Source organism: Strix aluco, chromosome 4 (assembly GCF_031877795.1).
Source record: "Strix aluco isolate bStrAlu1 chromosome 4, bStrAlu1.hap1, whole genome shotgun sequence".
NCBI classification, from domain to species: Eukaryota; Metazoa; Chordata; class Aves; order Strigiformes; family Strigidae; genus Strix; species Strix aluco.
In genome coordinates, this window is record NC_133934.1 from 338,585 (window position 1) to 351,814 (window position 13,230).

The 13,230-nt window shown below is 58.4% G+C and overlaps 1 protein-coding gene across 8 annotated transcripts in view; it reads left to right on the forward strand.

Moving 5' to 3' along the window:
- Nucleotides 1–13,230, forward strand: part of DCTN1 (dynactin subunit 1) — a 72,003-nt gene that overhangs the window by 33,143 nt on the left and 25,630 nt on the right. For 4 of the 8 annotated variants that reach the window (XM_074821673.1, XM_074821674.1, XM_074821670.1 and 1 more), the window contains exons 5-6: nucleotides 680–700; nucleotides 10,842–10,859. The exons of 3 other annotated variants lie outside the window; for them this stretch is intronic. In XM_074821673.1, the coding sequence (XP_074677774.1) occupies nucleotides 680–700; nucleotides 10,842–10,859 (39 nt within the window). Of the gene's footprint in view, nucleotides 1–679; nucleotides 701–10,512; nucleotides 10,860–13,230 lie in introns of those variants that run through there. One more of the 8 variants, XM_074821679.1, reaches the window with a different exon arrangement.

Sequence of the window (13,230 nt, forward strand, 5' to 3'; positions counted from 1 at the left end):
GGCAGCAGCTGGTGCAGGGCTTTGCCTTGGTATGATCGAGAATTGTGTTTTAAAAGCCGAACGTCATGTTAAATCGTGAACAGACTTTGTGACCTGAGGTGTGGTGGAAGTGCGCCCGCAAAAAATGTGGGGGAAAAAAAAATAGTTGGATACAGCATCTGCTTCCCTTTGCAGTGTCTGATCCGGGCGGGTGAGGGGGGGGTGAGCGTGTTTGTGAGAGCTGGGGTGGGTGGGATCCCTCCTCCCCGGGGGTTCTGTGTTTCAGTCAGCGAAGCACGGTGGTTGCCTCTTCTTTGCAAGTGCTGATGGCTGTCCTGGAGTGAATTTATTTTCCTTTGAATGTGTCCTGGCACCTCAGAAGATCCTGAGCTGGAGAAGTGGGAGGTGGATCAGTGGTGCTGGAGTAAAGCTCCTCAGTCAGAGGGTTGCAGACGAGCCCTGTTGCCCGCTTCCCTCTCTTAAGCCATCTTGGGTTTGTTTCAATCGACCTGAATGTATTTTCCTTGCTGATTGTACGTGTTTTCGCAGCCCAGTGACTCCTCTGAGGAATGCTCTCTTCCGTGCCTCGCTGGCTCTGAAACTTGCCCAGTTTGAACAGAAAGCAGATACCTCTTCTCATCACTGCTGTCAATATGATGTGAGCTCTAACCTTGTACCCTTTTGTTCCCTCTTCATGCAGCGTGGAGTGAAACCTAAAAAGGTGGTGCTTTTTTTGACAATTAATCTGTGTGTTGCCGAGTCTCCTGGCCGCATGAAAGGCCCCCCCAGTGCATCCCAGTCCATCGTCACCCATTGCCACTGTGCCTCCATCGCATGTTCGCTCATTGCATGCGCTCCCCTCCGCTGGCCCCCCACTTGCTCGCAGGACGGGAGCTAAATGCAGCCGCCGCGACGCTCCGGAGCCCGACCGCGGTGAGGTGGGTGGCGTTGGCGCCGCGGCGTCACTGCCCGACCGCCGCTCAAGGGAGGGCGGAGGCTGGCAGCCCGACTTTACACTTTACACTCAGCTGGGAGATTTTCTGCCGTTCCAGCGAACTGCAGTCGGGTTTTCCAGTCCCCGCGGGGCGCCGGGTGCCGCGATACCTGCGGGCTGTGCCCGGTGTCGCTCCCCACGCGCGCAGCTGCGCAGTTTTTACCTCAGTGCGCTGTAAGTCTCAGAGGCCAGCGAGCCAGCCCAGGGATTGTGGTGTGCCTCAGCCTGGCTTTCGCCGACTTCTTGCCCTGAACAATTAAACCTTGACTGGTTTAATACAGCGGGTGTTCCCTGGGCTGCGGGCCTTGGAAGCCCCGGCTCCGCGCCGAGCGCGTTGCGCGCTGTGGGAAGCGTTGGCAGCGCTCCCTCGCGCTCGGTCTCTGCGTGGAAACGTGTTTCAAACTCTAAATCTGTTTCAGGGCCCTTATGCAGCCCGTTACTGACCAATATAAAGGAGCTTTCTAAACAATACAAGGTAATGCTACATAATGAGCAGCTTTAGTCTGTAAAACCGAGGAAAAAGATGCTGTGCTGCTGAGAAACAGGCTTTGGTGACTTGGAGGCAAGGGACTGCCCTGCTTGTGTGTGGTCCTGGTCCTCTCCTTGGGCTGCGGCTTCTCCCAAGGTAAGAGCACCCCACAACCAGCTTGTTTCTAACACTTAGCAAAGCCAAAACCCTTTTGTTTCGCTTCCTACCAAAGGGAACTAAAACTACAAAGGTCTTGGCATTGTTTCCCTTAGGCTGCTTGGGGGATATTTTCCTGCCATGGCAATCGTGCCAAGAGAAAAGCGGATCTGGCCGCAGCACGAGCACTAGAAAGGGACCCGGTACCTGCTGAGTCCCCGGTGCGCGCGCTGCCCGTCCGTGGTACCTTCAGCAGAGCTTTTCTTTCCAATCGCTTTCCCATTGGTTTTTGGGTGCAGAGATGATCCAAAGGGCAGCGTTTGTCTACGGCAAGTCCACAGGCGAGGAGCGATGCAGAAATGGAAGGAGAAGCTGCCGAGGGGTGGCCGGGAGCAGCTGTTACCAGGTGCTCCCACTCTCCTCACCCCGCCAGGACTCCCCTGGGCCGAGGTCTCTGTGTGTCCCCGAGGCTTCGCGGGTGGGCATGTGTCTGCCCTGCGCCTCGCTCCTGTGAGCTCTCGCCGCCGCCGTTCCGTGCGTGACTCCAACCCCGGCCCCGCTGTTTGTTAAGCTGACGGGAAGAGCTGCTCATTCTGAGCGGTGTGTTCGTCATCTTCCCTGTCGCCCGGGGTGTCGGGGCAGGGAGCTCGGTCACAGGTGGCCGTGTGGATGCCGCCGTCCCCTCAGCCTTTATGTGGGTCTTGCTTTTAAGAGCAGCGGTGCAGAGACCCCATCCTGATTCGCCGTGCGTGGAGAGGGGCTCATCACAGCCCTTCTCAGCGCCACGTGTTTGCTGATGGCACCTCAGAATTTAACTTTTTCAGCCTTTAATAAACTCGTTAGCTCTCTGCCCCCCTCCTATCGCAGCGCTTGACCTCACACAAGCGTGTGGAAATCGCAGCCTGGTTGGTGTGACCATAAAATAATGAATGTGATTAGCAGATCGATGCTTATTCATGAGATTAAGGTGGCTCTTTGCATGTTAAATATAGACCTTAATCATATTAAGAGCTGCTGCTTGCTGCTTTTTTGTGCCAGATGGCCCTTACCCTCCCAGCTCTTCTCCCTCTCTCTGTGCTCTTTGCCTTGGGTTTGCTGCTGCCTTTGTGCTGGCCAGGAGCGCTGGGGCAGGGCCTCGTGCCTCTCCCTCGCACGGGCTGGGCTAGTGCAGGGGCCAGCAGCCCCCCAGGGCCCCGAGCATGGTGGGGAGCGGCTGTGTCACCTCTGGGGCTGCATGAAGCCGGCGGTCCCTCCCAGGGGACACGAGGGGCGCAGGGTGTCGGGGATCTCCTCCTTCCTCGTGTGGAGCCCGTGGCTGCTCGGGAGCCGGTGGTTCAGGCTGGCCCCGGCACGTGGTGGCCCATCTGGACAGGGTTTGCCAGCCCCGAGGCTGGGGTGGCAAGAACATCAAATGGCTGCTTAAGAAGCAGCAAGAGGGTGTTTCTCTACTCATTTTCGGAGCAAAACGGGTTGTGTGCCCCTTTATCTCTGCACTACTCGGGTCAATGTTTTGCTGACTGTGTGGTCAGGAAGGCTGGGGTTACACCGGGCCACAAACGTCACCTCCAGTGAGACAGAGGGGCCGGCTCCGCTCCAGATCCCTGAGAGCAGGGACCTCCTTGTCCCGCATGTGACGAAGCCGTGACACCCTTGCACTGCAGTGCTGGGGCGGTGTGGGCTTTCGGGGAGGCAGAGAAAGGCCGGACGGGTTCTCTTAAGCCAAAATCTGAAAAAATAACGTCATGCATGTCAGTTCTGTTTTGCTCAGGGAGTCCTTGAGCTGCGGGTGTTTGGAGCCTACGAGAGCAGCCGCAGCAGAGTGTTCCTGGGGTGCTTTGCCCTGCGGTCAGACGTGCCACGGCCGCCGGCTCCGCTGGCACCACGGCGGTGGGTTGTTTGTGCCGGGGCTTCCAGCTCAGCCCCGGGGTCCTGCGGCTGTGGGGTGGGAGCAGGGTCCCTGCTAATGCCGCGGCCCGTGGGCTGGGGGTGGAGATCTGGCTTCCTTCTACCCGAGGACACTGCTGGGTTCCCCGCGAGCTTGGCCTGCCCGGTGGGGACGTTGCGGGTAGGATGCCAGCGGCGGAACACACTCTGCCTCACCGGCGGGTCGTGTCTTGTCTGCTTGATCTAGTCTGGTCCCGCTGGGTCTAACATTGCCATGCCAGCGGCCCGGCTCAGCCTCCACCGCCCCGTACCCACACAGTCACTCCCTGCGTCCCGGGCAGCGTCATCCTGCCCCCATTGTGCCGTGATGGTCGGGTTGTGTGGCTGGAAGGGGACAAACCCCACAGACTTGTCTGCAGCAGTGAAACGGGCTCGTCCCCAGTGCCCTGTTGTGTCTGGAGACCCTCAGGCCCTGGGCACGGAGGGTCCCGGCTCAGCCGGAGCAGGGACACACGGCCAGCGCCGCCCCGCGCGCTGAGCTCTGTGACCGGGATGGTGCCTCTGTCCCAGGGCGCTGTCTCCCTCTGCAGGTCACCTGTCCTGGGACAGCAGGAGCTAAAGCCAGTTTGACGCCTGTTTTGTGGCTTTTTTTTTCCCATCTAACGGATCAGCTTTGTCCCAGCTCCAGTAACATTCCCGTTCTGTCACCCCAGCCGGCATTCGTGTGCTGGAGCTGGATCTCAGGTGTTTTGTTCTGAGCCCTGTCACGCGCGTGGCTTCATCGCCCTCTCTGCTGCGCACTTGACCTCACTCTGATCCTCTTGTCCTCCCTTTGTTGTTGTGCCCCGTCATTAGCCGGGCTCGGCGGCGGTGTCTGCGCAGGGAGCAGATGGCCTGGGGAGGGCACGGAGCGATCTGGGTCCAGATGGTTTCTTTTTAAAGAAGAGGGGCCAACCCGAGCCCTGTTAATCCTTTAAAGGAAAGAGTAATCCCATTACCTCATAAAACGTGCCAAAAGCACGTCCTGCAAAGGGCTCTCGGTGGGCCTGTGCACCGATTTCCACGTGGCCCATATTCCTCTCAGCCGGCTGACAAACTGCCCTGGCACCTCTTCGTGCCTCCGCGGGACCTTCACAGGAGCTCGCGGCCAGCTCGGCGCTGGGGAGTGATGGTTTTTTTTGTTGTTAATCGAGGGAAGGGCCGGCAGACCACGGAGCCGTGAGCTGAGCAGCATCTGGCGCCGCAAGCTGGTGGTACCATGGAAATGAGCCGGAGCAAACGGCAGCAGCGTCGTGTCGCAGGAGGCTCCTGCTCCGCACCAAGGGGGGTTCTGCAATCTGCTGCTCTGTGCTGGTGCTGAGGGCTCCTGGTTACTCTGAGGGCTTGAAGATAAATCACTTCTCTTACGTATCACTGGATGTTTTTACAGGATGGCTCTAAAGCATCCGGCAGCTTTTTTTCTGCCGTTAAATTGCATTTTCTCATCTGCTGCTTCTGGAATGCGTGTGGCCAGCCTGTGTTGGTGTTTATCAAATCCTGGATGCGGAAAGATTTTATATATTCTAGATTTAGAAACCAGGGGAGCAGCTACTGCCCTGCCCCCCTTACTGTAATACCCTTAATTCTCTTAACTGAATGTTAGATCCGTGCAAGCTTTTGAGTGACTCCTTCAGCAACATATATGGCACTTTGTTCCCGAAGGGGCTTACAGCCCCGAATCCAGGTTGGTTTTGTCTGAGAACACTTAATACGTACGTGGGCCGTTAGCCTGCCACGTTTGGGAGAGGAAAGCCTCATCCCCGGGGCTGGCCCACAGAGGGGGGGGTTCTGCGGGAGCCTTTGGATGCCTTCAGCTGACTTCAGAGCTGGGTCTGTATAAAGCAGCTCTTGACCCAAAACAGGCTTTACTGTGACAGGGTGATGAAACGCGGAGGTTCTTCATTCGCATGCGCTGGTAGAGCTTTTAAAAACACCACTTGCAAGCCCTTCCCCTGCTAACGCCGTCTGTCCGCCCGCAGCAGCGAGGAGCTGCTGGAGGGGTCCTGACCTCAGCTCTTGGTGCTGTCCAGACTCGTTTGCTGCCCACAGGGGCTCTGCTGAGGGCCGCGGCCAGTTAGGAGGGACCCAAAGGCTACTAGTTGTGTTCAGGTTTGGCTACCAGATGTGTTTGCCAAGAATCCTTTCTGGGGAGGCAATGCCCTCCTGCCTGATGTTCGGCCTGTTGTGGGGCTGGCTCTGTGCACCTACAACGAGCTCTTCCTCCGCTCGCCCTCATCATTCATCCTCACAGCTGAGGAGGAAGGAGCTGGCTGGTGATGGGCCGGGGAGCTGCCCCGGGACTGATGGGCTGCGAGCCGATACCAGGAAGGTGCACCCCGACTCGGCAGAGCTGGCAGCCCTGGCGCGGAGGTGGTCGGGAGGCCGGTGCAGATCCCTGAGGATCCCAGCGCTCCCCTGAGGAGCAGGATGAGCCCCGGTGGCGAGCAGATCCTTACACAGGGCTCGCCAGGCTCAGGCCTACTCGCCAGCCCCAGGTTTGGCAACTGCGAGCTGGGAACGGAGCTGAGAACGAGAACCCAAGTGCGAGGCCAGAGCAGGGTGAGCGCAGCCAGCGAGAGAGCGGAGAGCCTCAGCCCGCTGCTCCCTGCCCCGCTGCCCTGAGCCGGGGAGCGTCTGTGGCTTCCCTGGGCACTCAGAGATTCGTTATAGGAAAAACCGCTTGGCACGGGGAGATGGGCCCGGGAACAGCCTGGGCTTGGGCTGGTGATAAAGTGTGTGCTCGGGTGTGGGGTGAGCGGGGACTGTCCCCGTGAGCCACCGCTGCCCCTGCGCAGCTTTGCCTCCTCACGGCTTCACAGCGCATTCGTTCATTTTTTTCTCGCATGGGCTGTGGTTGAAGTCTTCTGACATTGAGTTCTGAGGACAAACCCCGTTTGTATTTGCCGGGGTGGCAGTCGAGGCTGGCGGGGAATGGCGGAGCCGGCGCTGCGCTGGGGAGCGGGGCTGTGCCGCGGGGCGCTGCCGGCACGCAGCCTCGGCCAGCCTGCAGCAGCAGCTTCCTTTGGGGTCACCCAGGGCCGCTCTCCTTCAAACAACAGAAAATTGTTAATTGCTTGAAAAGGAGTGTTTTTAATCTGGGCTTATGTGAAAGATAGTCCTCTAAAAGTGTGCGGCTATCTGGATAAATTCTGGTCTTAACATGCCCAGCCTGGTTACCTGAGAGGCAGCGCTCTCGTCTCGGCAGCTCTGCAGAGGGGTTTTGCTCCGTGGAGCCAGGGGGGCCCCACCACGGGAGGGTTCCCACCCCCAGGACACGGCCGCAAGCTGCTAAGGTGGAGGGTTTTGTGCTGGGTCTGGTTTTAGTGACCCACTGTTTGACCCGGGCGCGGGCAGGTCTGGCCCCATCCCCGCGGGGTGGGTTGAGCTGCCCCCGCAGCGAGGGCGCGGAGCGCTGCGGTGTCCGGGCTCCTGGAGCCGCTTCTCTGGGTTAACTGCCAAAATCTGCTGGTTTGTCTCTCCCGAGAGCTTGCCTGAGCTCTTCCTTTTGGCTCTTGAGCTGGATATTTAGCCATCGCGCAGCTCGTTAGAACATTTGCTGCCTTGTTTTGATACATTGCTGTGGGAGCAGAGGCGTTTTCTTGAGGACAATAATTTTTTTTAGCCTGTCACGCGTAGAAAGTACTAGAGGTCAGTGTTACCACAGCTGGAAGCGACTCGTGCTGCAGGGGCCAGTCTTTCCTCAGTGTTCATCTTCTGTAGCTGTTCAAAATCTTTTATTTTTGGGTTTCTTTTCGCACTTTAGGAATTCTCAAAGGTTGAGGCAGCCCCACCTGTTGCCAGAAGCACCTTTGTATAAACCTACGCCTACAATACAGCTGGAATACAGCTGTCAGGTGCTTTTTGCATTTTTTGCCAAGTTTGCCCATTTCTGCAGTTAAAGTGCTGGAAGGCCCGTTCGTCCCTGCTCGGGTGAAGCACACCCCTTCTCGGGGTGACCACTGCTTCCCCGGGAGAGCCCCGTGGCTGCACGGCGGCGTGGGAGGCCTCAGCAGGGCAGGGCTGGCCGTTGCTGTTCCCGGGATCTGCGCAGGGTTTTGAGGAGCGTTTTCAGCAGCGGGAGGGGTTGGGGGGTTGCTGACCCGACTCTGGGTCTTCAGCGCAGCCCGGAGACGCCCCGCACTGACCCCCCGGCCCAGGCCTTGTGACCCTCCGTGGTGTGGGTGGTGCCGAGACCCCGGAGCCAGGAAATCCCGAGGGTCTGAGATGGAGTCGCGGATGGAGAGTGGATGGATCATTGAAGATACCAGAGATGGATCTCAGCCACTGGGCAAGCGTGTGAAGCGTCAGAATAAAATGACGTTCCTTGCTTCCGACGTTAACTATCTTTCTCACTCTCTTTGTGGCATTCCCACGTTTGCTCTGTGACTCAATCCAGCAGCGTAATCTTTTATCCACCGGGAAAATCCCACGAGTTGCGCCCTTGTTCTGCATTCGGCGCCCAACCGTGAGCTGTTTGAGCTGCCGGTTCAACGGTACGTAAGGCTCTGGAAGAACTTCAACTTGAACTTTGGTTAAAACCAAACCAAAACCCAGGACTTGGAGAGTCTTTGTGGAGCTGAAGACCCCGGCTGACTGAGCCCCCCACTGCCACGGGTAGTTTCCAGTTACCCCGAGGACTTGGGAGCGAGTCCGATAATAAAATGAGGGCGTGGGCTGACACGTGGGTGATTCAGCGCCTTGGTTGGTCTCCACAGCGGTTCAGAGCAGTGGTGACGGGGGTGTTTTGGGCGAATAGATGATCCTCAACTGCCAGGGTGGGGTTTGGGGTGAATTGGCGTGAAATTTGTGCAGCCTGTCAGTTAGAGTCTGTGCCGGTCTGTGCTTCTGCCGTACAGTTACAGCCCGCTCGCCTCGAGGCCAGGAGGGTGGGTTTGGAAAGTGTCGCCCTGGCGTTTGGATTCTGCTGTTTTTACTGACAAGTATTGAAATCACTTTTGGAGCAGAAATGTTGAGAGAGTTCTTCCTGTATCAAACAGAATAAACCCCCAATCTGCATGTTTCAAGTATGAGGGTGGAAAATTCCACAGGTGTAATTAATTACTGAATTTTGGGCTGTCTGAAGCGTCCCTTGAGTCTCTTAAAAAGTGCTCCTGATTTTTGAAGTTTGGCTGGAGGGAAAGGGCAGAAAGATTGGAGAGGAGCCGTGGTCTGCTTGGCCCGTCCGTGCTCCCCGAACGTCTCCGCTGGTGTTGTGAGGGGCTGTGGCTGCACCCTCAGATGCAATCACAAAGCGACTGAGCCTTCGCTTGGCCGGATTTGGCTGCCTTGGGCAGGGTGGGGGCTGCGAGGGCTCTGCTCGGCCGCCGTGCTGCGTGGGACCGGGTGATGCTGCGGCCCGGGGCACCCTCCCTCCTCTCCTGGGCGCTGCCGGGGTTGGAGGGGCAGCGGGTCCGGGGGACGCGGCCGTGCCGGGGGGAGAACGCACGGCCAGCTGCTCCCCTCAGATGGCCAAGGAGCAGGGGCAGCTGCCGTGCCCCCCCCGACACCTCCCCAGAGCAGCGCGGGTCCCTTTGGGTCTGCTCAGGGTTCCCCCTCCCACGGAAACACCCAGAGCCCACTCGGTCATCGTAGGGGTGGTGGTTTTCTTCTTCAGCTCTTTCTGATTGACTCCAGCTTCTCTGGCCCAAATGCTGCTTTTTAGTCTGAAAATTCCTGTCCTCCGTCTCTGGAGAAAATTAAGTTAATGGGCCCTGGGAGGGGGCGGCTTTTGTTGTGTTAGAAGACTTTTAAGGGTCTCATAAAAACACAGATTTAGATTTTTAGAATATATATTTACACCCCCCATATATACTTATATCTATACACGTATTGTAATGCTCTCAACTTTCCAAACCTCAATCCGGGGAGAACGTCTCTGCAAGGCCCCACAGATGTTCCTTTTCCTGACACAGAAGTTACTCAGCGATCACACCCCGCTGCGGGTGACGGCTCTTGCAGTTGGGTGCAGCCCGTGGCACCGCAGGCTGTGGGACTGCCTTGAGCCGCCAGGAAATTTTAACCTGCCGGTGAAAGTTGCCTTTAAAGCCTTTTTTTTGCAAGAGATTGCAAGTATTGCACTGAGCGTCTGTAACTACCGGAGCTAAAAATGTGCTTTGTGCGTAGAGGTTTGCATATTCACGTATTATTTAAGAAGGATGGTTGCTGTTGTGGGTGAGCCCAGGTCAGCCCGAGCTCCTCTCCCTCCTGGTGTGGAAGTATCAGAAAATAAAGGAATTGAAATGGGAGTTGTCAGTGTTGGAAAAGAGGGTCCGTGTTCACACACACACACAGGCAATATAATGCACGGAAGAAAAGGTGTGTGTCTGTAAAAGGAATTGGTACCGAAGGGCGGCGATCTCCCGCGTGCGGTGGGGTCAGGGCACTCGGGAGGAGCTGGCCGTGGGGTTTTGCTCCAAATGTGGCATTTTTCCCCCCACAGTGTGGTTCCGGGGCAGCGCTGGCCCGGGCCAGCGAGGCTGCGCGCAGGGGCTCAGGGTTTGGGGTTGGCACTGCGGCGAGGCTCGGGCCAGCCGGGTGCTGGGGGATCTCGGAGGGCAGGGGTTCTCCGAGGGGGTCCCCGCGCAGGGGTGCATTGAGCTCCTCGAAAATGACCCCCCTCGTGGCCGGGGCGGCTGCGAGGGCGGGAGTCGGGCTGGGTGGTGAATGGACGTGGCTTCCCGTAGCCGTCCGTCCGTCTGTCCGGGCTCGGCTCCGTCCGTCTGTGCAGGCTCAGGGGATTCGCTCGCCAGATCCCAGCCGCCCCCGGGCCGGCGCGTAGGCACGGGGCGGGAGAGGTTTGCGGGGCGCGGGCCGGAGCCGGCCGGACCCCCCGGCGCGGTGGCCGAGCCGGGGTGTCGCTGAGCCGCTGGGGCCCCCCTGGCCCGGGAGGAGCATCGCCCGGTGCCGCCGGCTCGGTGCAGCATCCCCGGCGTGGCGGCGCGGGGAGGAGAGACCCGCCGGCGGTGATGTCATGAGCCGCCGGGGCGGTGGTTGGAGACACCGGCGACGGGAGGACGAGCGGCCGCGGCTCCGGCGCCTGCCATGGGCCCCCACGGCCCCGGCGCCCCGCAGCCCCGCTGAGCCGCCGCCTCCATCGCACCGGCGCTCGGGGAGAGGCGTTCGCTGGATCGTCGGGCGGATGGCGAGCGGATAGAGGGAGGCTGCGGCCATTTGCAAGCGCTGCCGGGCAGCCGCTGCTCCCGAGACCGAGCGCCGAGAGCCGCATTGTTGTGACCGAGTGTGCTAACAGTCTCTCTCTGCCTCCCTGTCTCCCTTTCTCTCTCTCTCGCTCCGTCTGTCTTTTCTGCAATGATGAGGCAGGCCCCAGCAACACGGAAGGTACAATCTGCTGCTGTATCCACCCCGTCATTGCGAATGCTGCTTCTGATCGTACCTTGTTTTGCTCTTTTGATTTTTATTTTTTTTTCCTTGTTGTGTACGTTAACGCTGCTGAGCTTTAATTGCGAGTTTGACCCGGTTTCGGGTGCCTGTGGGCAGACGGGGGTGGCGGGGGGGGGGGGGGTGCCGAATGAGAAAGCAGCATCATTTAATGTCTGGCTTTTCCTTTCAAGTTTCCGTTGAAGTCGTGTCTCCATTTCACCTGTCTGTGCCTGCGTTGCATGCAGCATCTCTGCAGCTCGGCGGGAGCTTCCCCGCTGCCGGAGGGTGCTGGTGCTTGGCTTGGGGAACTTGCATGGGAACAATAATAACGTTTTTCCTGCCTTAGTGATGCGAGCCGTGCCGTTGGGTTCTGCTTTTATCCTTTCCGAAGGTTTGTGGTATCCGGGTTCGCTGTCAGGCGGACGTTTCTGCAGGTTACAGCACGGACTCTGGGCTGTGCTCTGGTAGTGTCCTATATGTTTATTTTTAGCATAACCAGGGTATCACTGTTCAGCTTAAAGAGAAACCCTGAGAATTTTTACCTGGTTTTAAAGAAGCAGAAATTAAAATAACAAAAGGCACAAACGTGCAACTTCAGCTGGCCGTGCTGTGTCAGCGGGAAGACTTTGCCGTTTTAGTAACGTTACAGTAAACGCTCTTGATTTATGTCTGTGGTTCCTCGAGCTCACCAAACCCAGTGAAATACTTTGTTACGTAGTGAATGCTTTGAGAGGTCCTGTTTAATCCACTTCCAAATGAAAAAGTTTGACAAATGCTGATTTTCCTCTGCCTCCAGCAGAAGGGTGGAGCGGCGGGGCTGGCCCAGCGCTCAGCGCCCTGTCTGCCAGGGAGCTTCACAAATCTGGCTGCTGCTTGATTTAATCCTGCTTTTTCTGCTGTTCCTCCTCCTTGCACTCGCTGCTCCCCACCAGGATCACACCTGCCAGAGGGTGCACGTGCAAGGTGGTGCCAGTTATTTAAAATGCAGAATTTCTCGTAGCAATAATGCAGGTAACACCGCCCAGGAGGGTAGAGACAGGTTTTGTCTGGGGTTGGCTTGGTGCCTTGCTGAGGCCGAGCTCCGGGGGCGAGCGGGATGGTGTCCTGCCCGCTCAGGTGGGCAGCGCTGGCCTTTGCTGGGTTAAAGCCTGGCTTAAAGCCCGGGCTTCGACTCCGGCGGGTGCCAGCCCCACTCAGGACCTGCACACTGGCCCCCTCCACGCTGCTGGAAAACCTCACGGGAACTACGTGGGAAATCTCTGCAGCTGAGAAGTTCTGCTTTTCTCCATCAGCAACCCTCAAACTTGGCCCAGCAGAAGCGTCCGCAGCACGGTACCGGTCCTGCCAGGGGCAGGGGGACCTTAATACAAGTGACGTGCCCAGAGCTCCCACACCTTGGGGGGGACCGGCAGCCCCCCTTCGAGCCGGGCGATGCCGGCTCCACCGCAGGCAGTTGGTGGTAGCCAGGAGGAGTTTTGCCAGATTTCTTGCTGCAAGAAGCAAAGTTTGTGTCTGAGTGCGTCTGTTCGGAGCCCCAGCTGCTCTCCTCGCTCCTGAGTGCAGGCCCTGCCAAGGGAACAAAGGTTGTGTAATGTCATCAAATATTTATGCAGCAACATTACGCAGCAGAGTTCAGAACCGCCAGATGAAATATTAATCGCCACAGCTGGGTGGTGCAGAGCCGCCCGCGATCCAGGAGGGCCCAAAGTTTTTGCGTTGAGCTGCTGCGTGATCTGGAGCCTGGCAGAAGTCTGAGCGGTTGCTCCCGGCCCACGAGCAGGGCTCCTGGGTGCTCCCGCAGCCCTGAGGAGCTTTCTCAGTGGAGTCCAGCTGCCGCACGCCATCTCCTCGCCCGCTGGAGGCCAGGCCCTTGCAGCTGGAGTGGGGAGAAGTCGACTTCCTGGTCCAGCTGCCTTCCTGCCCTTGGCAGAGCAGAGCAGGCGAATCGGCGAGCGCCGGAGGGAGGGAGGGATGGATGGAGGGATGGAGGGATGGAGGGATGGAGGGATGGAGGCACGGCAGGGAGCCCTGGCCCCCTCCGGCCGTGCCAGAGAGCAGCAGAGCATTTCCCGACCACCTGCGCCAAGGAGCAGCTCGCCCAGGGAAGTCGGAGCCAACGCTTCAGCTTTTTATAAGTCTTCACGTGGAGGGGGACCAAGATGGCCTCACAGCGGAGGAGGCACGAAGGCGGAATTGATCTCCGTGGTTCGGCGTGGCTGACTTTTAGAGAAGGTCCCTTTTTGAAGGGTCTGGTGTGGTTTGAGTCGGGGAAGATGCTCGGCGGCTGCCCACCCCGCCGCAGCCCCCAGCTCTACCCTGAGCGCAGAGA